General features: G+C 39.6%; 8 protein-coding genes across 15 annotated transcripts in view; 2 read left to right on the top strand and 6 right to left on the bottom strand.

Annotated features, from left to right (window-relative positions):
- Positions 1 to 22,763, top strand: part of LOC108067452 (dual specificity calcium/calmodulin-dependent 3',5'-cyclic nucleotide phosphodiesterase 1) — a 54,534-nt gene that overhangs the window by 3,233 nt on the left and 28,538 nt on the right. For all 5 annotated transcript variants that reach the window (XR_011419151.1, XM_017156468.3, XM_044395290.2 and 2 more), the window contains exon 2: positions 20,142 to 20,399. Coding sequence is in view for 4 of the 5 variants with exons in the window: in XM_017156468.3 (XP_017011957.2) it covers positions 20,142 to 20,399 (258 nt within the window). In the remaining variant the exon portion in view is untranslated. The remainder of the gene's footprint in view (positions 1 to 20,141; positions 20,400 to 22,763) is intronic.
- Positions 3,485 to 7,878, bottom strand: LOC108067455 (maltase 2). Of its 4 annotated transcripts, XM_070219484.1 has the most exons (7): positions 7,793 to 7,878; positions 6,259 to 7,420; positions 6,051 to 6,201; positions 5,640 to 5,835; positions 5,437 to 5,577; positions 3,726 to 3,812; positions 3,488 to 3,646 (listed from the first exon to the last, which is right to left on the bottom strand). In XM_070219484.1, the coding sequence occupies exons 2-7, from the start codon at positions 7,396 to 7,398 to the stop codon at positions 3,520 to 3,522; spliced, it is 1,842 nt and encodes a 613-aa protein (XP_070075585.1). In that variant the 5' UTR covers positions 7,399 to 7,420; positions 7,793 to 7,878; the 3' UTR covers positions 3,488 to 3,519. The 4 variants fall into 4 exon arrangements, with proteins under 4 accessions (XP_070075583.1, XP_070075585.1, XP_044251227.2 ...); XM_070219482.1 differs by lacking the exon at positions 7,793 to 7,878 and having other exon boundaries at positions 3,485 to 3,646; positions 6,259 to 7,521; XM_044395292.2 differs by lacking the exons at positions 3,488 to 3,646; positions 3,726 to 3,812; positions 7,793 to 7,878 and adding an exon at positions 4,017 to 4,035 and having other exon boundaries at positions 6,259 to 7,518.
- On the bottom strand, positions 8,662 to 10,772 carry Mal-B1 (Maltase B1). Its single transcript, XM_017156472.3, has 3 exons — positions 9,548 to 10,772; positions 9,141 to 9,487; positions 8,662 to 8,943 (listed from the first exon to the last, which is right to left on the bottom strand). The coding sequence occupies exons 1-3, from the start codon at positions 10,736 to 10,738 to the stop codon at positions 8,727 to 8,729; spliced, it is 1,755 nt and encodes a 584-aa protein (XP_017011961.2). The 5' UTR covers positions 10,739 to 10,772; the 3' UTR covers positions 8,662 to 8,726.
- On the bottom strand, positions 14,955 to 15,466 carry LOC108067458 (agrin-like). The gene is made up of 2 exons (XM_070217177.1): positions 15,342 to 15,466; positions 14,955 to 15,290 (listed from the first exon to the last, which is right to left on the bottom strand). Exon 2 carries the CDS (start codon positions 15,223 to 15,225, stop codon positions 14,992 to 14,994), a length of 234 nt encoding a protein of 77 aa, XP_070073278.1. The 5' UTR covers positions 15,226 to 15,290; positions 15,342 to 15,466; the 3' UTR covers positions 14,955 to 14,991.
- On the bottom strand, positions 15,227 to 15,721 carry LOC108067459 (serine protease inhibitor Kazal-type 1-like). The gene has a single exon (XM_017156482.3). It carries the CDS (start codon positions 15,703 to 15,705, stop codon positions 15,472 to 15,474), a length of 234 nt encoding a protein of 77 aa, XP_017011971.2. The 5' UTR covers positions 15,706 to 15,721; the 3' UTR covers positions 15,227 to 15,471.
- LOC123003264 (uncharacterized) lies at positions 15,961 to 16,133 on the bottom strand. Its single transcript, XM_044395293.2, has one exon. The coding sequence runs from the start codon at positions 16,093 to 16,095 to the stop codon at positions 15,961 to 15,963; it is 135 nt and encodes a 44-aa protein (XP_044251228.1). The 5' UTR covers positions 16,096 to 16,133.
- On the top strand, positions 16,581 to 17,093 carry LOC108067457 (serine protease inhibitor Kazal-type 2). The gene has a single exon (XM_017156480.3). The coding sequence runs from the start codon at positions 16,709 to 16,711 to the stop codon at positions 16,946 to 16,948; it is 240 nt and encodes a 79-aa protein (XP_017011969.2). The 5' UTR covers positions 16,581 to 16,708; the 3' UTR covers positions 16,949 to 17,093.
- On the bottom strand, positions 18,108 to 18,451 carry LOC138913431 (ovomucoid-like). Its single transcript, XM_070217181.1, has one exon. The coding sequence runs from the start codon at positions 18,409 to 18,411 to the stop codon at positions 18,202 to 18,204; it is 210 nt and encodes a 69-aa protein (XP_070073282.1). The 5' UTR covers positions 18,412 to 18,451; the 3' UTR covers positions 18,108 to 18,201.

Below are 22,763 nucleotides of genomic sequence, written 5' to 3'. Positions count from 1 at the left end.
TTTAGTTTGTGGTTCAACGGGCTTTCGTTTGGGCAATGGCTAATTTTCGGAAATGAGTTTAAAGTAATTAAATTTAGCAAGAACAAAGGAAACAAAGGGAGTCATTATGAAGATCGATGAGGCAACTTTAAGTTTCGATAACCCATTGAGTTATTAGCAGAATTATGAATAACGAAAAATCCCAAAAATAAATTTTTATTTATGTTTGAAGACCTTTTATTAGAAAGAGAACAAAATAACTTAATAATCTTCAAACTAAACTTTAATATCTATATATTTTTTTTTTGTTTAAACTTTTATGGTCTTATTACAAGAGGACTAGCCTATACTTTTTCTTAGGAAATTACTCTTTATAGTTTAACCCAAATTAACGCTTAGCTCGAGGAAGTTCTCACCAGTTGAGGACGGATCCTAGAAACTTCCAATGAATTACCAGAATCCGCGGCATACTCTCAGGCGTGGCAATGGAGAAGCGCATTGCTGAAATGCCTTGACCTGCCAGAGCTCCGTACTTCAGCCTTTCTGGCCGAAAGCTACCAGGAAATTTAATCAAATTTGCATAAATTCCGCTCGAACACAAAACGCTCAAAAATTCTCCGAATGCTAAGGAATGCGACAAAGGCAGCGTCAGACCAAAGCACATACATACATAAGCGAACATAAAGTTTTATTGTCATGTGGGGGAGGGCTTCATTGAATTTTCCCTTTTGCCTTGGCCAAAAGCATACTTTAAAGGATAATATATGCATTTTTGCTGTGTCCCTTTTGTACCCCCCTGTGTTTTCTTTTATGGCAATGGCCTCTCAATTGGCAATCAATTTGCCTTAGTCTCTGCGGGCCAACTTTTTCTTTCAAGTGTCAGCGACAGCGATAATAATAAAAGAAGAAAAAGGCTTAAAATCAATTTTCGTTAAACCCTTCGGAAAAGCAGCCAACACACAGACAAAGGCAGACATAACAAGAAAGGAAGCTACCTTCGGCCAGCCGAAGCTTATATACCCTTGTAGATAAAAGAATACTCACTCGGTGCAGTTCCAGGGATTCCAGATTCAGCGTTTCGATTTATTTCAATTTTGTTTTTAAGTAGTCAAGAATCAAAACGCCTACTTCCTACAAAGTTACAATGAATTTTCTTATATTTGATTGGGAGCCTTAAGATATAGTGGTCCGATCCGGCTGGCTCCGACATATGTACTACCTGCAATAGAAAGAAGACCTTCGGGAAAGTTTCATCGCGATAGCTTTAAAACTGAGAGACTAGTTCGCATAGAAACGGACAGACGGACAGACGGACAGACGGACAGACGGACAGACGGACATGGCTAGATAGACTCGGTTATTGGTGCTGATCAAGAATATATATACTTTATGTGGTCGGAAACGTCTCCTTCACTGCGTTGCAAACATCTGACTGAAATTATAATACCCTCTACAAGGGTATAAAAATGATTACCAATGGCCCGAACTCTGGAAATTTTTTAATTAAAAACAGTTAAAAGCGGCGCCAACGACTGTCTGCAAAATGTATGTGTAGCCGACAGTGCCGAGAACAAAAAAAAAACGAAAAAAAATCCCATAAAATAAGGCAAGGTCCAAAATGGCTGCTGCCAAGAGCAGAAGCACACGCGCCGAAAGGTTGGCGAAAATCTGGCGGAAAGGATGCCCGCAAGGATGCCACTTCTGGCATCAAGGTGCCCAGCCGCCTGTCAGAGCTTTTCCAACATGTTTGCTACAATTTGGCTAACTAGCACAAAGGCTTAAATACAGTCGGGGGGGTCGGGTGAATGTGTGTTTGCCCTCCCTGTTCGCCTCCCGCTCAAATGTCAGAGAACAAAAGCCAGACAGCGCGACGTCGTTGTCCTGGCAATTCGACAAGGTGTTCTTGCCATAATTTGCAACTCAATTTCGCTCAGATTTTTCGGGGCACTTTCCAGTTAGACGCTCTGAAGTTTGTGTAGCGCAAATGTTTCACTAAGTAAACTTAAATGTAATTTAAACTTTTTAAGTACTCCTCAGCATGTTTCAAATTACAGTCGCTAGATAACTTTTTGGAGGTTTTAACTTGCTCCTTTTGATTAAAGTTTTGGACTCGAAGTGACAAACATTTTTTAGATGTCACTTGTTTTATTTTGGGATTATGCGATCTTATTTTTCAAAAAATATTCTAAAATATACATTTTAGAATGATACTTCCCACTCATGTAACTTTAAGCGCTCTATTTCGAATTCAAAGAATAAGTTTTATTCGCTAATTTAAATTAAGTTTATCTCAGAGACAGAGAAATCTGTATTGCATAGCGAGTATAAGTATCAGCAATTTACCATGCGCATATCGATTTTATTCTGGTACGATTTTTGTGTGCACGCTAACATCATAAGTGTCAGAACATTCCTTTACTGGCTAATCTGAGCTCCAGTTCCGCAGTCAATAGTTCACTCACAGAGGTCCTTGTTGTCCTTGCCAGCCTTTCGCTCTGGTTAATTTGCAGGCACTTTGCTGTAATTTCATTGGCATATCCGGTTGCTGGTCATGTTGTTTCTGTTGCCAAGGCTTCTGTCATTGGCCCAACTAGTCAGCTCCGGAGGATGTCTTCTGTTCGGAGGCAGCAATGCGTTAAACTTGCAGCGACGGCTGCCAAATGCGGCGGTCCTTGCAAATCGCGAAACTATTTGAAAGCGGCAACAAATTGAATAAGAACGTTTGTTGACACTTTTCCATTCACTGCTGAACTCACTCACTTGAAATTCTGCCGCGCGAAGATAATTTATCCAGTTTGCTGGCGCTCAAGTGCAGCCGAAAACAAAAAAAAAACCCTTCCTTTTTCCGGAACGAGTTCGGATTTGTAAAGTGATATAGAGGGATGCAGTTTCAGTCGCAGGATAACACTTACATTTATTTGCCTTTTGCCAGCGCAGAGTGTCAAACGCTTAGCAGGAAGATAAGTGGTTGAGCAGACATTGAAACCAGTGAAATCTCAGACATTTAATGGGGTTTCAGGATAAACAAGACAAAAAGAAAGAATGAGTGGGGTCTGATGAAAAAATATTGTCACTCCATATTTAAACAAGGTATTCCAAAAAAAAAAAATTTACAGCAAAATTATGGAAATAAATATGATTATGAAAATGTATTTCTACTTAAAATATATTGACTTTATTCCAGTTTATCGCATTGAATATAATTTATACCTACTTATAAATATTTATAATATATGTAAGCTTAATCGGAAGCACTGCAATCACTACAAAATCAATTCCCCATTGTTGCGTAGCCCCTTCCCAAAAGAAAATCCATCTATCACCCCCGCCCCAGGATATTTCTCGCCATTTGACAGATCTACTGGTTGAGGAAATTAAATTTGCAAATCCCATCGGCCACATTCAGGAGTCGTTAGTCCTGGCCAACTGTTAATGACATTTAAGCTGATGTTCGTTTTATTAATTAATTAATCAATCAATCAATCAATCAGCCAGCACACACATATACAAAACCAGCGCCCGGGGAGTAGCGAAAATCAATCAAAACCGATGCTGATTGAAATTCACTTTGGTCCATTTGTGACGCCACAAGTTGTAGACCAGCAGTCCGACCAAAACCACATTGGCCGACTTGATGAGCTGCTTAACCAAGTTGCGACGTTGTTCGCTAAGAGCAAGAGGACCAATAATTACGATAACTGGACTAAAAAGTTGTCTAAAATCGGGCATTTTCGGCCGGAACTTACCTCATTATCGTTGAGCTGCGCTCGCTTAAAACAATTCCGCCTCCTGGGGGCAGATGAAGTCCAAAGGCCTCGGCCAGAATGCTGTCGCTGAATTATTCAAATAGTTTATATTTAATACGTCTACCGATTCCGGTGCAGGCACGGAGAAAACGAGTACGAGATGAAGCTCAGCGGGGCATATAGACAGCAAAATATATATCTCTTAATCCGATGAGAGCCTCTGTTCAACGTGGCGTATTGGCAATGAAATGTTTAAACTTGTGTGCGAATCGGTTAAGCCTCGAGGCATTTTTAATTTACTTTTGTTCAACTGAAAGTAGACTTGTCATTTAAATCTTGCAGCTTAAACTGCATTGATTTAAGCTTTAAGATTAAAGGAATTGTTGAAACTGAATGTGTTTATGCTTCGTTTATAAATTTATAAACTACAAATAAATGTGTTTATCCATGACTTTTTTTTACAAAAAAAAACATTAATTTGCAGACTTATTTTTTTATATTCTGTAAGAACTAAAACTTGGTCAAGTATGAAATTCCAAGGGATTTCCACAAAATATCCATCACTTTTCCGACAATTACAAACTATTAACTTCTTATCCAAACAACTGATATTTGTTGGGAAAATGTTTGTGTAAGCATCGAGCAATCAAAAGTTTCCAACAAGTTTGCGATAGTTGGAAATTCACAAACATTTAATTCAGTTATTAAAGGACATTTTCAAACTTTTCCATGTGATATTATATTACATTCCCGGCTTGGCGACATTTCCGAAACGTTTAGGGGGAGTCTGTACCAGTTCCATAAATCTTTTTTTTTGGTTTGTGGGTGTGTTCTCCGTCCATACATGAAAAATTACAGAGGCCAAGAGAGAATGAAATACAAACATCAGCAGCGGCCAAGTTCTGGGCAAGTTGCCAGGAACAGGCGACGATGTGGCCACTTTTTTCCGGACAGGATCCGAACCCCCTCCCCCCTTTGCCTTCATTAGCACTGGACAGCGTTAAATTCAATCTATCCGAGTCGAACGAAAAACACACACACACACCAGCTCTCTATGGTCATTAATTTTCCCCCATTTTGTATTCAATCGCGTGACATTTTGAACTGGAAATGCAATTAAAGAGCAAAGTTTGCCGCCATCAGCTGGTAATTCCTCTAATCCCGTTTCCGGCTAGACGAGCCGACAGACGAGACCCTCACGGGCGGCCAGGTACAATGCACTTGCGGCGAGGGATTGACTGCAGCGGGAATACAGAAAGAAAATGATGTAGGGTTCAGTGAGATTTAAAGGAAACCTGCCATGACTATTAACACCTAAATTTTATATTTTAAAATCAATAAGAAAATGTCTTCAAAATTATAAGAGCTGTATCTGATTTTATATTAATTTATAAATACGGGTCTGATATAATTTCATTTTATCAGAAAATAACTTTGCTAAAAATTAATTCTTGGGCTAATCAGGAAATGATTTTAAAATTTTATAAAATAGTTTTCTTTCTTAATGTTTGTCATTTTTACAAATTATAAAAATAGGTAAAATTTTAATTAAATATTAGAACCTATTTTAAATAAGATTTAAAACTCTCCTACAAAAAAAAATACTATCTTTGAATAGTGTTAAGTGAAACATGGGCTTAAGTTTTGATTTCTTTTCGGTGTAATTTTAAAGCGGGAAATGAATGACTAGAAATCGAAGAGGCAAACTTACCCAGGTTGGTACTTAGAATCCACTCCGGAAACTTCAACAACCAGTTTCTTGGGTCGGTTGAGAAACTCTGTGAGATTCACCAACTGTTCCTTGTCGCTCACATTAATGATGGTAATTATCGACTCAAAATTGGGGTAGGAGCTGCAAAATTACTTTCAAACTAATCAATGTGTCTATGGGACATACATATTTCGGACACCCACCGCTTGAAGGCGAAGACCCAACGCGAAATGGGCTCGATGTTAAAGCGACCCAAACGCATTATGGCTGATCTACGCAGTTCAAGTAGGTCCTTGTAGACCTGGTAATGGCTTTTGTTGGCTGCCTTCTGGGCCTCCAAGTTGAGTTCGAGATAGTTGGGATGGACGGGCAGCCAAGTTTTGGGGGCACTAGAAAAGCCTGTGGGAAATAAAAGGAAATCATCATAGGAAAAATAATAAATAATTTTTAAAAATATTTTCATAAATGTATATGAAATATAAGTTATCTTTTTAATATAATACTTCTACCATTGTGGAATTCTAAGTGATTTTGCTAAATTCAATCATAATATATCATAATTTGTTTACGCCCCACCAATATATTTAAATTCTATTATTATAATGGTAACTTACCCGCATTTTTCTCATTACTCCACTGGAAGGGTGTGCGCACTGGGTCCCGAGAGACCTCGTTGTAGAGCTCCTCTCCCACATTCCTGGCCGGCGGATCCACCGTATCCTGCCAGCTTATTTCGCGGTAGTCCTGCATGCCCAGCTCCTCGCCCTAGAAAAACCAGAGGGATAAAACCGAAAGCCCGCAACTTCAGGGCCAGGAACTCACATTGTAAGTGACGGCCACGCCGGGCAGGGTGAGCAGCAGCATGTTCATGGCGTCCACGCTGGCGGTACCGAATCGGGAGGCGACCCGGGGGTTGTCGTGGTTGCCCATGACCCAGTTGGCCGCGTGCCCGCGCGGCATGTAGATCAGCCACTTCTCCACGTTGTAGACAAAGTCACGCGCATCCGAGCCGCCTTTGACGTCCGTGATAAAGTGGAAGTTGAAGGGCAGATGGGAGCCCCGCACCCCGTTGGCGTCCTCGTAGTAGTCCGCCAGCTGGGTGAGTCCGGCATACGCCTCCGTCATCATGATGCGTGTGGGTCTTTCGGGGTGCTTGGCACTAAAGTCATCCAGCAGTTGCCGCCAATGTTGAATCATTTCCAAGACCTCGGGCAGATCCCGGGAATAAATGTGCTTGGTGTACTCATAGGAGAGTGGGTCCGTGGTCTTGCCACTCGGGGGCTCATCCTTAAGAGCTGGATCCTCGAATAGATGATTCACAGCATCAATACGAAAGCCAGCGACGCCTTTAGACAGCCAGAAGAGTATCACATCATCCATGGCCTGAACAACTTTGGGATTACGAAAATTCAAGTCCGGCTGCTCCTTGGTGAACTGATGCAGGTAGTACTGCTGGCGGCCTTCGTGCCACTCCCAGGCGGATCCGTAGAAGACCGACGGCCAGTTGTTGGGCGGAACTCGAGTGCCGTTCTCCTGCAGGATGCCATCTTCCCACACATAGAAATCCTCGTAGCCCGGCTCCTTGGCCGCGGACTTCTTGAACCAATCATGCTGATCCGAGCTGTGATTCGGCACAAAGTCCAGAATAACCTTGATTCCCAGCTCGTAGGCCTTGTCGATGAGCTCCTCGAAATCCTGCATTGTTCCATACTCCGGCTGGATCTTCTTGTAGTCCGATATATCGTAGCCAAAGTCGACCATGGGTGACTGAAAAATGGGACTCAGCCAAGTGGCCGTAATGCCAGTGTCCGCCAAATATGGCAACTTTGAGGTGATTCCCCGCAAATCGCCGATGCCGTCGCCATTGCTATCCTTAAAGGACCTCGGGTAGATCTGATAGAAGACCGTGTGCTGCCACCAGTCGATAAAGTCCTCCGAATCGCTCTTCACCAGACCGGCCATCGTGGAGCCGGAATACAGCTGACTAAAAAGAAGGATTTGGATGAGTGGAGCGAGCATTTCGGCCAAGTTTACGGCTCGTTGTGTTCGAGAGCTGGCAGTTTGGCAGCCACTTTTAAAGCGATTCTGCCGTATAATTAAAATAATTTTTGCATTAGTCTGTGTCTAATCATCAGCGGTCGCATTAAGGGTATAATTTAGTGGGAGATTTTTATCAGCTCAAATCAAAACAAATTGCGGCGCGAATTAAATGAGTAAACAAAATTGTTTCTCCCAATTTTACGGCACGCTGCACTTGACAAGCCAATGTATATTATAGCGGGTGATGGGTGCAAAAACTTGGGGCTTTTTTTAGAAATTGTCGCCGGCCGATCTAAGCGAAAATCACTTTGCTCACCTCAAACAAATCAGAGTAAACTAAAAACACACTTTTGTTTCCCACTTCTCGAGGCGTTTTTAGCAGCTGCCGGCGATCAACTAAAAGCTTTTGTGGAAGTGATTGCCAACAGCTGATTGAAAGCTTTCGGTCCACAAACAATTGAAGCAGATCATGGTGTAGGGAGCGTTCTCGTGGTTCAACATAATAATAAATATTAAAAATAAAAAAATAATATAAAAAAGAAATATTAAAAAACATAAAAATCCTTCTTTAAAGCTTTTTAAATATAAAAAAAAATTTGAACACGAAGCAATAATAAAAGTTATGACCTGTCGAATAGTATTTTGTTATATTTAATATTAGAAAATTAAATTTGAAGTTTTAGTTTTATCAATTATTATTACAATAGCTTCCCAACAAATCTCTATTAATCATGAAATTGTATAAAATAAAATTTTTGTATACCTGTACTTTACTGTTATAAATATACCTGCTAATCACCTTGTTCATCTCGCTCATAACAGCTGATAATAAATACAATTGAAATGAAAATCAAAACAATTTCAGACCCATAGGGCAACCGCATTTATTTATGTCATTCTGCTAAGGGAAATTTAATTAAATTCGGCAAACCATTTATCAGCTGCCCTAAGCCCAAAAAAGGGCCAAAAACCCGACGACAATTATGAATTACGACTTTCAATTCAAGTTGGGCAGCAAGTGGAGTGGTGAAGTAGAAGGTCCGACACCGAGTGCTCTCAATTCAATTACAATGTTTGCGAAGCGCTAATGTAAATGGAAATGTGTTTTGCTGTCAAATGAAATGGAAACTCGAATCAGATGGCCCCTGTGAGATACATTTAAATGCGAAAATAGAAAAGCTCGGCTGTGTGGCTAATGGAAAGTTTTCTCGTACTTTAATGTTGAATACCAAGTAGTGTGTAGTGTAAGGTTACTTTCGCTTGTTCAGCTGAATAACTAATCCCTCGTAGGGGGCCAATTCGATGGCCTCGGCCTTGAGTCGATCACCCACCCGGTGTTGCGAGTCCACTCCCACCACAAGGGCCGCCAAGCGATTGGGTTGATCTATAAAGTCCCCGATATCCACTACTTCTGTGCGATTCTTAACGTTCACGATGGTCAGCAGAGTGTACTCGCCCTTGAGCTCTCTGAAAAAGTGAGAGAAAAATATAGAAAATATGAACTAAAACAGAAATCTACTAAATTAAAAAATTGCACAACCAATAATTACAGATTGTGAGGAAAAATAAATGGGACAATTAATCAAACAAAATTACTGAGGATTGTAATCGTTTGAAAAATTGTAAACAACTAGTAAACAGCTATATATATTTTCTGTACTCACCGCTTGAAAGCGAAAACCCTGCGATTCACCACTTCCGGGACAAAGGATCCGTTCTTCAGAACGGGCAACTGTCTGAGCTTCAGAAGCGTCTGATAGATCTTGTAGTGACTTCGCCTTGCCTGCTGCTGATTGCGAAGATTGAGCTCCCTATAGTTGGGATTCACGGGAAGCCAAGTTGAATTCGCTGTGGAGAATCCCGCATTGAGATCACTATTCCATTGCATGGGCGTACGCTCGGGATCTCGAGAGACCCACTTGTAGTTATCGATTCCAGCATTGCAGGCTGGCTGATCCACAGTATCGGCCCAACTGATGTCTCTGTAGTCCGTCATACCCAATTCTTCACCCTGAAGTAAAAGAAAACTATTATTATTAAACACTATAAATGGTAATCTTCCCATACTGACATTGTAGGTTATAGCAATTCCTGGCAGTGTCATCAGCAGCATGTTCATAGCATCCACAGCCTGCTCACCGAATCGCGAGGCCACTCGGGGATTATCGTGATTGCCCATCACCCAGTTGGCCACATGACCATGTGGCATATAGATGAGCCACCTGGAGATGTAGAAGACAAAGTCCGCAGCTGTCGAATTGGCATTCAGTTCGGTGATGAAGTCAAAGTTGAAGGGAAACTCGGGACCCTGGACTCCATTCGCGTCCTCGTAGTACTCCATCAGTTGGGACACTGAGGCATAGCCCTCGGTCATCATTATCCTCAGCGGTCCCTCATGGCTGGCTGTGTAATTATCCAGGAGCTCCCGCCAATGCTGGAGAAGACCGTAGTCCTCGGGTTGATTTCTGGTATAGATGTGTTCCAAATAAGCCTCATTGGTCGCATCATCGGTTGTTCCACTAAGAGGCTCGTCCCTCAGTTGGGCATCCTCGTAAATGTAAATAATGGCATCGATGCGAAAACCGGCAATTCCCTTGTTTAACCAGAAGAGCATCACATCGTCCATGGCTTGAATTACAGCAGGATTTCGGTAGTTAAGATCAGGTTGTCCGTAGGTGAATTGCCTTAGGTAAAACTGCTGCCTTTCCTCGTTCCACATCCAGGCGGATCCGGAGAAGACGGACAGCCAGTTGTTGGGCGGCACACGAGTTCCATTCTCCAGGAGCACTCCATCCTCCCACACATAGAAATCCTCGAAACCCGGCTCTCTAGCCACCGACTTGATGAACCAGGGATGCTTGTTAGAGCTGTGATTGGGCACAAAGTCCAGAATGACCTTCACGCCCAGCTCATTGGCCCTGGCTATCAGGGCGTCAAAGTCCTCAAGGGTGCCGTATTCCGGCTGAATATTCGTATAGTTCGATATATCGTATCCAAAGTCCACCATGGGCGACTCGTAGATGGGACTCAGCCATACGGCAGTGATGCCCGTATCCTTGAAATACTGCAATCTGGATGTGATACCCTGAAGATCGCCAATTCCATCACCGTTACTGTCCTGAAAGGATCTCGGATAGATCTGGTAGAACACCTCGTGCTGCCACCAATTGTACTTGGCATCCTGCTCCTTCGCCTGGTGCTTGTTGGCCAAAACGGCAACTAGACCCACACTCAAAACGAAAGCTATTTTCAATACACCCATCGCGGTCAACGAACAAACTAGTTTTCTATTATCACCCCAATTTTGCCGGCTTTTTATACCGTTTGCCGGCTTTTCAATTCCGGTTTTGTTTATTTGACTTGGCGATTTGATGGCACAAATATTTGACCAATTGTCGTGTCACTTTGAAATGTGTTTAAATGGAATTAAACACTTAAACTTTTTTGTTCGACAAGGCGTTTACATCGCCCAGTTGACCAAACACAGGGAAATTTTTAAATTTTATCAAAGAAAACAATGAAATGCGGACGGGAAGAAAGGACGGAAGTGAGTCGATACTAAGTTATAAGTTCAATAGTTAATTGTTGTTCAAACAGCTAATTTATAATACAGTTAAACAGTAGAGGAACTTGTTAAATAACAAAAGCTAAAGAAACATAAGTTTGAAAATTGTATGTTTTGAGGGTGATCACGTTTTTTTCATGTCCTGTAAGAAGATGCAAATTATAATTTGTTTTTAAACAAAATTCATTAATTAAGTTAGTTAATTAAAATTATACTAATAAGTAATCAGGAAAATTAAAAAAAATTACAAAACATTTGTATAGTTGAACCTAAATCTCTTGTCTTAAAATTAAAATGGGTTGATTGCTGAAACAAAGTTAAATTATTTTTATTAAGATTTCGATTAACCTGCGATACTTTGCTTACAAGACTATACATTTCGAAATTTCTAAATAATTTTATTTTTAATCAATATAAACTTTTAAATCTAGTTCAAAATTGACAATAAAAACGTGTTATGTCTATACTTTAAACCCTTATTTCAAAACTAGCTTGTTTTTAATAACTATAAATCAGAGTTCAAAAAGCTTACCTCTCGACACCTGTTAATTACACGGCTATTCAGCTTTCCAACCGCGAACTTCCGTTGCGTGACCAGGGCGGCCAAATGGAATTTTACCCAATCCCTTATAGGTTTACACTGGGCTGAAGCTGACAGTTTAATTAAACATTTTACTTCAGTCTAACCGGGAGAAACAATGGGCCACCAGTGCCACACCGTTTACCTTTTTACCTGCTTTGAATCTAGAAGTGTATTGGAAATTTTCGCACAAATATGTGCAGAAATCTTCACGTGTAACCAAGCAGAGTCGGCATAATTTTCCCGCTTTTCACCGCGACATGAAAAGGGTTTGACAAGGGGGCGTGGCTGTTCACATTGAGATTCCTTTGCCGACGAAATCAAAGCGAAGAAAATTCGCTGTAATTTTGAGGCCGCACCCCCAGGGAAAAGGGGGCGGGCAGAGTGAAAAGTTAAAGCGAAATGTTTTAGGAGAAGCACCGGCTAATCCGCATCCGCCGCCTGTCTCCCCAAACTGTGCCAGCTCTCACTCAGCTGTCTCACCTGTCTGTGGGCTCCTCGCAGGACAACGGGGTTTACCTTTCATGTCGCGACGCTGATTGAATTGCCTTTACGCGGGAAAAGGACGACTTTCAGACCTTTTGTGTTAGAGAATTTTCGTAGAGGGGGAAATTCTTTTTTCCGAGCACTTTTCAATTTAATTTTTTGGGCCTCGACGGGCTCGAATAAATAAATATACAGCCTACATTTTTTATTATGTAAATATTTAATCATATCAGAGAATTTCGGGTGCTTCTCGAGCTTGGCATATTAAAAATCAGCTCCCACTAATCCAGTGGCCCCAGATATTTACGAATTTAACACACGCGCCTAAACATATGCTTCGCTTTTCCTCAGTCGCATTTTCCTCTTTTCCGCCTTATCCATTTTTTATATCTCAGTGTGTGTGTGTGTGTCGTTCTTTGACAACCCTTAAGCATCAACAAATTTGAATTGGGCGGGCTCTCTCTTTGCTTTTCTTTTTTTGGGCTGCTATTTCATGATGTCAATACGTTTACGCTTATCAAATACTTGTTATCACAAATCAAACGAAATTACAACAACAGCGATAGAAGCGGTACGGGTTTGTCGATTTGTTGTCAGTTGTAGAGATTGCCCGTTGTCATAAGTAGGTTCCACATGTAAATTTCCGTATGGATATCATATCTATCCATGTGTATTTGGCTGTTTATACCCGTTACTCGTAGAGTAAAAGGGTATATTAGATTCGTGCAAAAGTATGTAACAGCTAGAAAGAAGCGTTTCCGACCCCATAAAGTATATATATTCTTGATCAGGGTCACTAGCCGAGTCGATCTAGCCATGTCCGTCTGTCCGTCTGTCTGTCTCTCCGTCTGTCCGTCTGTCCGTCTGTATGAACGCTGAGATCTCAGAAACTACAAAAGCTAGAAGGTTGAGATTTTCCACACATATTCTTTGGCTTCCTACGCAGCGCAAGTTTATTTTAGCCGAGCGCCACGCCCCCTCTAACGCCCACAATCGCCCACTAACGATTTTAAAATGGGTCCTGCACCCACATCTTTAAAGATTTCCGAGAAGTATAAATGCAATTTTGTTGAGTATATTTATATCTATCAAAATGTAGAAGACATTTTTCAAATCGGACCATCCATTAAAAAGTTATACGCATTCAAAATTGTCAATATATATCTATCTCCCTCGCACTCCCTTTAGCTGAGTTACGATTATTAGACGGGACACCAACCCGTACAGCGTTTGCACTCCCTTTAGCTGAGTGACGGGTATTAGATAGTCGGGACACCAACCCGACTATAGCGTTCTCTCTTGTTTTCGTTTGTATCCCATCCGACCTTTACTATCTGGCTGTTATTGTTATGACTGTGGGCGGGGAAATCCTCTTTTGACAGAATATTATCATATTATCTGCTTAGGCTCTGTTAGATAAGCTCACAGTCAAGTCACTGACTGATAAAACATTTTCGGTGTAAGCTCACACTCATTACAAATTGGTATTGGCCCAAAAGGTCTTAATTTGAGCTCAATAGTTTGAGTTCGTTTGCTCTACAACAACCATTATATTTTCCAAAGATCGGAGCCAATTTCCTCCACTTTGAAAACATTATAATCAAAATATTCTCATTATCGATAAGATGGATTCTATGCTGGAAAACAAACAAATATAATAAAGATTTTAAAAAATCGAATAAATATAGTGTATTTAAAATCACACGTCATATTTATACCCGTTACTTTTAGAGTAAAGGGGTTTATGTTATATTGTTTATTTATATCAATCGAATTATAGAATACATTTTTCAAATCGGAGCATTTATTAAATAAGCAAATAATGGAATTTAAGCAGTGCAAGCAGTTGCTGTACTGCATTTATATCCCCATATCTCCATTCGCACTTATTTTAGCTCAGTAAGGGGTATCTGATAGTCGGATACTCAATTACAGCGTAATCTCTTGTTTTAATTTAAATTTATTAATTTACCTAATAAAACTTCTTTGCTTGAAATCATCTCTGAAAGCAACTTAGTTTTCATGACACATCTTGTTTATCTCATGAATGTTATAATCCCTAATTTGAACAAGTCTCGGGAGATAAAACCGATTTACGGCCGTGATTCAACCCGTTCGTTATTATCTTTTTAATAACATTCTGGCGAGCCAAATTCCGGGCTGCAGCTGTCAGCTTCCTGTCATAAAGTCAACGGTACCCGGTAGTCCAACCTCATCCCATAAATGCGGCCCATTACCTTTATTAGACTTGCTCTAGGCCTTGTTATTACTTGGCCCATTGTATTAGCCGGGTGGTTTGGATTGGGTGGTTTGTTGGTTTGTTTGCACCCAATTTCGTTGTTTGCGTCGCACGTATTGAGATTCAATTAGTCAAGCCGCTGCGCTGGGTTAATAAATCACATCCCAACCATCAGCAATCCCCGAGGGAGACGAATCGCTGCTGGCGAACGATTAATTATGCATAAATTTGATTGATGTGCGTGAGGCGACTGTTTATGCGGTGCCAAAACCGCCTTCGAGTTACACTCCCACCCAAAGTGTCAATGAAAACGAGCTCCGCCCGTAACGATCCACCGATTGATTTACTCAGGTGATGACGCACTTGACGCAGCTTTTAATTAACATTGAATGGCTTTATTTGCATATAATACATTCGGATGCGCCTCGTCGAGAAACAGATTTTTAATCAGAAGCGAAAGCTATTTTAGAACTGCGACTTAAAAAGCAATAATTGAATTAGTTTGTTAAATTTGTCAAAAAAAGTAGTAGGCATTCAAAAACATTTTATAAATTTTAGGAATCATATCAGAACTTACTGCCGTGCTGCTAAGGAAAAAAATTGTCGTACCAGATGTTGCTGACTTAATTAGTTCAACTTTATTTTTTATTTCCATTTTACTTGGAAGCAAGGCCCCTGTTTGCGGATGTTTAGAATTCGACCGAGCTTCTTGTACTCCCGCTGGGAGCACTCGAACTCACAGCGATTTCTGTAGGTTACGCCATTGGATCCACACACCTCCGACTTCCGCGGATTGCAGGGGCAAAAGCTAGCCTCAGTGTAGCCCACAAATAGTGCAACCAAAAGGCCCAAAAGAGCCATTAAAGCCATATACTTCATATCTGCTGAAATATCCAATTTTATTCACAGCTCGTAGTCTTATTCCACCGAGAGTACAACTAAGACTGAGTTTAATTTAAATATACAGTCAGCTATATTTATTCGAGGTATCTCACCTATATGAATTACTGATAAGAGAATTTGTTTATTGTTAAATTTATTAATGTAGACTAAGAGAGTATAACATTTGATGGGAGTTATTCCATTTACAAAATTCTCTCACAGCAGTCTAGATACTCGAAGATATTACTTTAACAAATTGCAAGCTCCCTCTTTCTGGATGTTTAGGGTCCTTCCGAGTTTCTTGTAATCCCGCTGGGTGCACTCGAACTCGCAGCGGTTCTTGTAGGTTACACCGTTTGAGCCGCACACCTCCGAACCCTTCGTCTTGAGGTCGCAGGTACAGAGGCCGCCCTCCGCGGAGCCCGCAAAGAGGGTGATCGAGAGGGCCAAAAGGACGAACAAAGCCAGGCACTTCATATTTGCAGCGTGGATCTTCTATTAACTGAATGGAATTTACTTTATACCGAAGACGTCGTCGTCGTTTCGCTGCGAGTGTTCAACCAAGACTGAGATTCGGAATTGGTTGTTTATTCTGGGTATGAGTTATGTATAAGTGGCTGCCTCCGTTCGTGTGCGTAAGTTTTGCTAATTAGCCAAACAAGCTGCTGATTATTTTGCACTGCTCTCCCGACCTTCCGACTGCCTCTGCCTCCGCCTCCCTCCCACTTTTTCTCACTTTGGCTTCGTGTGGGTTTCGTTCGCATGTGTCTTACGGGCCTCCAGTAATTTACACGGCTGGCAGTTGAGAGCCCGGGCCGTCACTATGGCAAAAGCCAAGAGCATAAGACCCAGAAATAAACCTCGCATGGCGGTAGTTACTCCACAACTGGAAAGAACTTAGTCAAATTTCCCCTGAGTATAAGCCGCTAAACTAATTGAAATTGAATGGCAATTGAAATTGAATAGCTAGAGCGTCGTGTAAATTGCCTGACAAAATAACTGGCGTTTCATTAATTACTGGGGCTCATAAAAGAGCGGAGCAAAGTGTATGTAAATTGTTGTCGAGGAGGAAATTCCCTCGACCTGATCGTTGATAAAAAGGCGGTGAGAAATGAGGGAAAAGCTCTCTAATAGAGTGAGTAATATATAGCTTTTAGTGCAAGCTTTTTTTAACTATAAACAATTGCGTGTTTGGTTCCGCGATAAGGTGAATAAGTAAATTAATTGGAAGTGCTGAAGCCCATAAATTATTCAAATAATTTGAACTGCATTTACTTAGCAAAGTAAATTCCACAAACTAAATTAGCACATATTTCAACTGCAACCCAGTCATAATGTTCTAAAAAAATACTCACAACTCCAAAGCCCCAAAAGAACTGATAAGATAAGAGACCAAATCGAAGCCAACCAAAGCTCCATTGAATAAAAAAGAAGTCGAGCAGTATCAAATCAGTCTAGCAAGTGGATTAACCTCGCAACCATGAAATTCCTGAGCATTCTTCTGGCCCTGTGCCTTTTCTTGGCCCTCGCCATATCGCCAATTCGCAGCGATGACGTTGAGCAGGATAAGAAAGAATTCTGTCCCTGCCCCAGGAACTACGACCCCGTTTGTGCCAGCAACTTGGTGACCTATCCAAATCGATGCGAATTCGACTGTCAGCGTCGCAAGGCGGAACGCCAAGGACGCAGCATGGGACTCTTGAGAAGCGGCAGCTGCTAAACCAAAAATTCCCTCTAACAACATACCAAAGAAATATCCAGAAACAATAAAATGAAATCAAATAAAATAAGTGCCTTGTATTAATCATCAACGTGAAAAATATAGAAATAAATCAGCTTATCAACCAGAGCATTTGGCATTGCAATTGATAGCGTTTCAATGCCTTATCGGCAATACGAATCATCATATATAACTCGACACTGGGAAAAACTCGTACCCATTCACCGAGCGCCACAGTGATTTGCGAATTCATTTGTTCCGATCCTCAAGTGCTTGGCTATCGAAGATAGCACTGCACGAATTGAGCAATAATCTTTTATGAGTCATGTTTATTAAACTTAACTTTTATATTGCATATGAATTGTTTATATTGAATAAAGTTAAAACACAGAAGTTCTTTGTAGAATAATAATATTCAAGTCAGTGCTCTTACATAGAAAACAAACTTGTAAGAAATAAATATTTGTTCAAAAAAAGAAAGGAAAGAAAAGATTCTAAGCCGGTAATAAAGAAGAAGATCTAATAAAAAAAAGGTATATTTTTTATAACTTATATTCATTTTTTTTTAATTTACTGTTAATCAAATCACACACCCACTTTCTTTTCCCAGCCCTGGTATAACTTTGGATTATTATTGTTGTTTTATTTGTTGGGTAAAGCTATTCCAACAACTGTCTAAATAGAATCCAAGCCAATGAGAAAAGTCGTTAAACAATTGGGTCAATAACATAAACCTCAAAAGTACTCACATAGAAATTGTGTTCACTGTTATTTGTTTTTCATGTTTTTATTTTAATTCCGGCAATGTTGGACCACTAAAATAAATATGAATACTTGTTGTATTTAAATAGACAACAGATGCAACCAACAGCTAGATACTTATACTTTTAAAGTTTTTAACGTACTGGAAAATTGTGAAATAAATTTAAAATAAGACCGTGACAAAAGAAAAAATAATCGGAGTTAGTTATAAAAGTGTCATTTTGAAAAGCTGTTGAACTTGTTAGACAAGAATTTATGACGACACTGATTTTCAATTTTTTATTAACCCAAGTAAATACTTACATGACGTTTGATCATTAATGGATACTATAGAGTTTAAATATACAATTCCAGCTTAGTTAATTCGAATAATTTATACTAGGAGAATATAAAAATATTTAATGTTTTGTTCTCAATTAACACGTATTTATTTTTCACTTTGCATCATACATATGTCGGTTATAACCAGTCTGTTTTCCATATTCCGTTTGTTAGCACTTTCCCGCCTTGGTCACAGTGATGGAGCGTCCCTGGTTCTTCGCTGCGCAGTTCAAATCGCACTGGTTGCTGTAGGTAACTGAGTCCGATCCGCAGACAGGCTCATAGTTGCGAGGACATGGGCAGAAGCCCTTAGCCTCCTGGCCCGCAGCCAGGGCCAAAAGAGCGAACAGGCAGAGTGCGATCAGAGCTAGGCAACGCATGGCTATAATGTTAGACTGGTTAAGCAAGACTGGAGCTTTTACACACGATCGGAACTTATTTATAGAGGTGCCAGAACCAGCTCCCTTTGCAAGCCGCAGTTCGTTGGAAAAACTACACATTAACAGCGATAAGTCGTGACTTTTAACACTTCCTAAGGTCCAATATAGAACCTTTTACAGGAAAAATGGTTCATCTGTATTTTATTCTGTTGACAGCGTGACTTAATGAACACTAAAAACATCAAATATTTGAAAAATGAATTATAACTAAGCAATTATTACAATTTACGTTGCAAAATAAATCCCACAATTCGCACTAACCGGGAATTCACATCTCTTTAAACAGATAAGCTTACGTGGCGTATACGCATTATTTAAAATGAACGAGCGAAACTGAAATCGTTTTATTCATATATGAATAAACATTTATTGTTACCCTAGTTTGCTAGCAGCTCGCAGCTGTTGGCCTTGGCAATTTGCGCAAAAATCGGTATTAGCTTGGCCTAATAAAATCCTTTCAAGGCACAAAAGCAATTTCAATCTAATCTTGTAGTGCCAAAGGAGGAGGCTAAGCCTGGCCAAATCAAAGGAGAGGATATTACAAGATGAAGCTGAAGAAAAGCTTAAACGCAAGGAAAATGGTTTAAGATTCGTGGATGCCTTGGTGATTGGGAAATGCTCTTTTTATTATATTTAATAAATATTAAATATTCATTTCAGACCCTTATCAGGTTTTAAATAAAATTGTTAAGCTAGCATTCCGTCAATTAAATATAAAAATAAGACGAACAGCTGATAACTTCTAGTGTGTTCAGCATTTTAGCAATGTAGTTTACTTATATTATAAGTGTATTATTTTGCTGAGTTCTTCTTTATCTGTTATTTTTCTTTTTTTTGTTGAACTGCTTTCCATCGAAGTTAAATTTTCTATCTCAAATGTACCTTAAAGCAGAAGATACGCCTTTCCAATCACCGAAATCCGCAAAAAAGTTGTCCGACCCTTCTGGCCAAGAAGCAAACAAAATACACAACACAAATACACTTTGGCTAAGCCCAACAGCATTAGAAAGGAGGGATTTCCAGCAAGTGAAAGACAACAAAAGGATTTAGGGCTCACATAGATGTGTAGACAAGCACAGATAGTTTGAATACTGATTGCCATGCAGAGACCTGTTGGAGCAGTTAGTCAGCTATGGGATACACATATAAAAAAACGTTTTTAAGATTTAAGGTTTTTTCCTGAACAATAACAACAGAGAGAGCATTGATCAATTATATTTATCTGTTTAGTATATTTACGATGTAATAGTAACCAGTTTATTCAACAAGTACCAGCTTGTTAGGTATGACTTTTCATTGGGGTTTTAATTAACAAAGTAGTCTGTTAATTCTAACATTAAAACCTATGTATTTTTATAAAAACTTCCATGAAATTTAAAAATAATTAAACATACTCAAATAAAAGTACTTGCACTGCTTCAATTTCATTATTTGCTCATAACTTTTTAATGAATGGTCCGATCTAAACATTTTCTTCTACATTTCGATAGGTATTAAAAAGGACAAAATAATTAAATTTTTTCTTTTTCAAAATTTTTAAAGATGTGGGCGTTAGACAGACACAAAAATTTATTTATTAAAAATTTCGAACCTGATAATGGTAATGTTTAACTAAATGTTACGTTCAAATTCAACCCATAAACTAAGAATATTTCGCTTTACCATTTCAGTTGCCAGCACGCCGGAGAGTTTGCCCAACAAGCGGGAGGAGGCAAGTGTTGGTGCTGGCACCACCGGCGGCAGCAGTGGTGCAGCGAGCGGTGCAGCAAGTGGATCGGCTGGACCTGCGACTAGAAGTGGTACAGGGTCGGGATCTGGAGCCGGAGGAGCAGGTGGCGTCAGTACGCCGGCACAAGAAGTTGTCAGTCCCACGGTCTCCGAGCTTAGTGGCAGCGGCACAAATGCGACAATAAATGGTCAAGTGGCAAGTAAGTAAAGAGCAGCTCATGGCATTCCGCATTTTGCATCCGTCCCTCGCTGTTGTGTGTGTTATTTTTGCATATTTCATCATCTGATCCTGGTGGCCACTGTGGGGAGGTCGCATTATAATTTCCATTTCGAGTAGCGAACAGGACACCGCAAAGCTTGTACATAATCCATCCTGCACCAGCTGCGGAGATTGCGGTGGCTAAGTCGGTCTGACATCGCTCGGAAATTGCGGGAATTTAGTTAGAATAGTGGTTCGTGGATGGTTGTGGCTAAGAACTGAATTGGCTAATTGAAATTGCAATGTTGCGCAGTTGTCCTAATTACATTTTTATTTCATTGTTTGGTTTTCATTCAGCTAAAGCAAATTAGTTGTTTCTGACTTATTTTTTCTCCGGTATTTAAATGTGTTTATGAATCCAATTTAGATTATCAAAATCTAATAAAAATAATAAAAAACAAGAGAGAACGTTATAGTCGGGTGCCCCGACTATCAGATACCCGTTACTCAGGTGAAGGGAGTGCGAGGGAGATGGAGATATAGATTGAAAACTTTGATCACGCATAACTTTTTAACGAATGGTCCGATTTGAAAAATTTATTTCTACATTTCGATAGGTATTGATAAACACAATAAAACTGCATTTTTACTTTTCCAAAATATTAAAGTTTTTAAAATCGTATATAAGCGATTGTGGGCGTTAGAGGGGGCGTGGCACCATTTTGAAACAAACTTGCGCTGCGTAGGAACTCCTAAAATCTGCATGCAAAATGCCAATCTTCTAGCTTTCATAGTTTCCGAGATCTCAGCGTTCATACAGACAGACAGACGGACAGACGGACAGACGGACAGACAGACGGACAGACGGACATGGCTAGATCGACTCGGCTAGTGATCCTGATCAAGAATATATATACTTTATGGGGTCGGAAACGCTTCCTTCTCCCTGTTACATACTTTTGCACGAATACAATATACCCTTTTACTCTACGAGTAACGGGTATAATTACCTTTTTAGAATTTTACAAATAAATCGAATAACAAACGAAAACTAATCAACAAAACATATTTAAATTGGTAAATTCTGATAGGTACATCGAAAACACATTTATGGAAATTAATTTAATAAATGTAGTTGCTTAGGTATAACAAATTTATTAAATAAAACAACCCAAAAGCAATTGCTGGGTTGCTTCAAAACTGTTGCGACATTTTCCTTGTTACAAGAAAGACTTATAAATCATATAAAGGTCAGCGATACAATAAACTCTCATGCATAGTTAAATTTTTATGAGTATACTCTATTAAAGCGTTTAATTGTAATTTAAGTGTATCGTTTAAAAAAAAACGAATACGCAGAGGTCCAATACAACTGTCGTTCAAAGTGGTCAGGAATAAAAACATATTAATAAATGAACCAAAACTAGTTATATATTCCTGTCAATACATTTATTATACTTTGATTTTCGATACACATTAGGGGTTTTTTAGAGTAACGCGTATCTAATTTTCAAAATACTCGACACGGTATTCTTCTTGTTTTTTTTTAATAAACTCCATTTAGGACTTGCATGGTCCGTAATAGGCCAGTGTGGCACCACTGCACCTCATCACGCACGGGTTGGAATGGGTTGTTTTGTCACTTCCGCATACCGGATTCGACTCGCGGGTACAAAGGCATCCAGCAGACAAATCCAAAAGGGCCAACAGGCACAGAGTCATCAACGTAAGGTAGAGCATAGCTGTATCTTATAGTGCTCTACACCCGATGTTTCTTATTTATATACGTTCAAGCCAGTACCACAAAGTGGTTTAAGCGTTAAAATTTAACGGTTAAATCATAATTGAATCGCAAGGTTCAGCTAAATAAATTATTTGTTTTAAATACAAATGTTTATTTAACTATTTCAAATTTATATATTTTAAAAAGCTTAGTTTGGACACCTCCCTTTTCGATAAATATCGGTTTCCACATAGTAAGGGATATCTGATATTCGAGTTACTCGGCTATTGCGTTTTTTTTTTCTTTTGACATACAGGGGAGAGGTTGGTACACATTTTGTTTTTAATCTGCCATTTCGACATTCACTTATGAATCTTTACGCATTTACTTTACTGATCGAAAGGTTAGTCTATTAGCTTAATAAAAAACAAAAAAATATATTTTTTTTCCTTAGGGAAAACTGAAAAATTATTTTATTTGAAAAGTGCCAGTTGGGACACTTTTTAAAGTCAATAATACTCACACAAAAAGTACTCTAAACTAAAAGGAACTATTTATTTATGTTAATTTAATCAATTTTAGTTTGTCCTAAATCATTTCCCATCCATTTTTTAAAAACTTAGACCAAATAACAATTAAAAT

This window comes from Drosophila takahashii, chromosome 2L (genome assembly GCF_030179915.1).
Source record: "Drosophila takahashii strain IR98-3 E-12201 chromosome 2L, DtakHiC1v2, whole genome shotgun sequence".
NCBI classification, from domain to species: domain Eukaryota; kingdom Metazoa; phylum Arthropoda; class Insecta; order Diptera; family Drosophilidae; genus Drosophila; species Drosophila takahashii.
The sequence above is the reverse complement of the archived record's forward strand: the minus strand, read 5'-3'. Positions and strand labels throughout refer to the sequence as shown.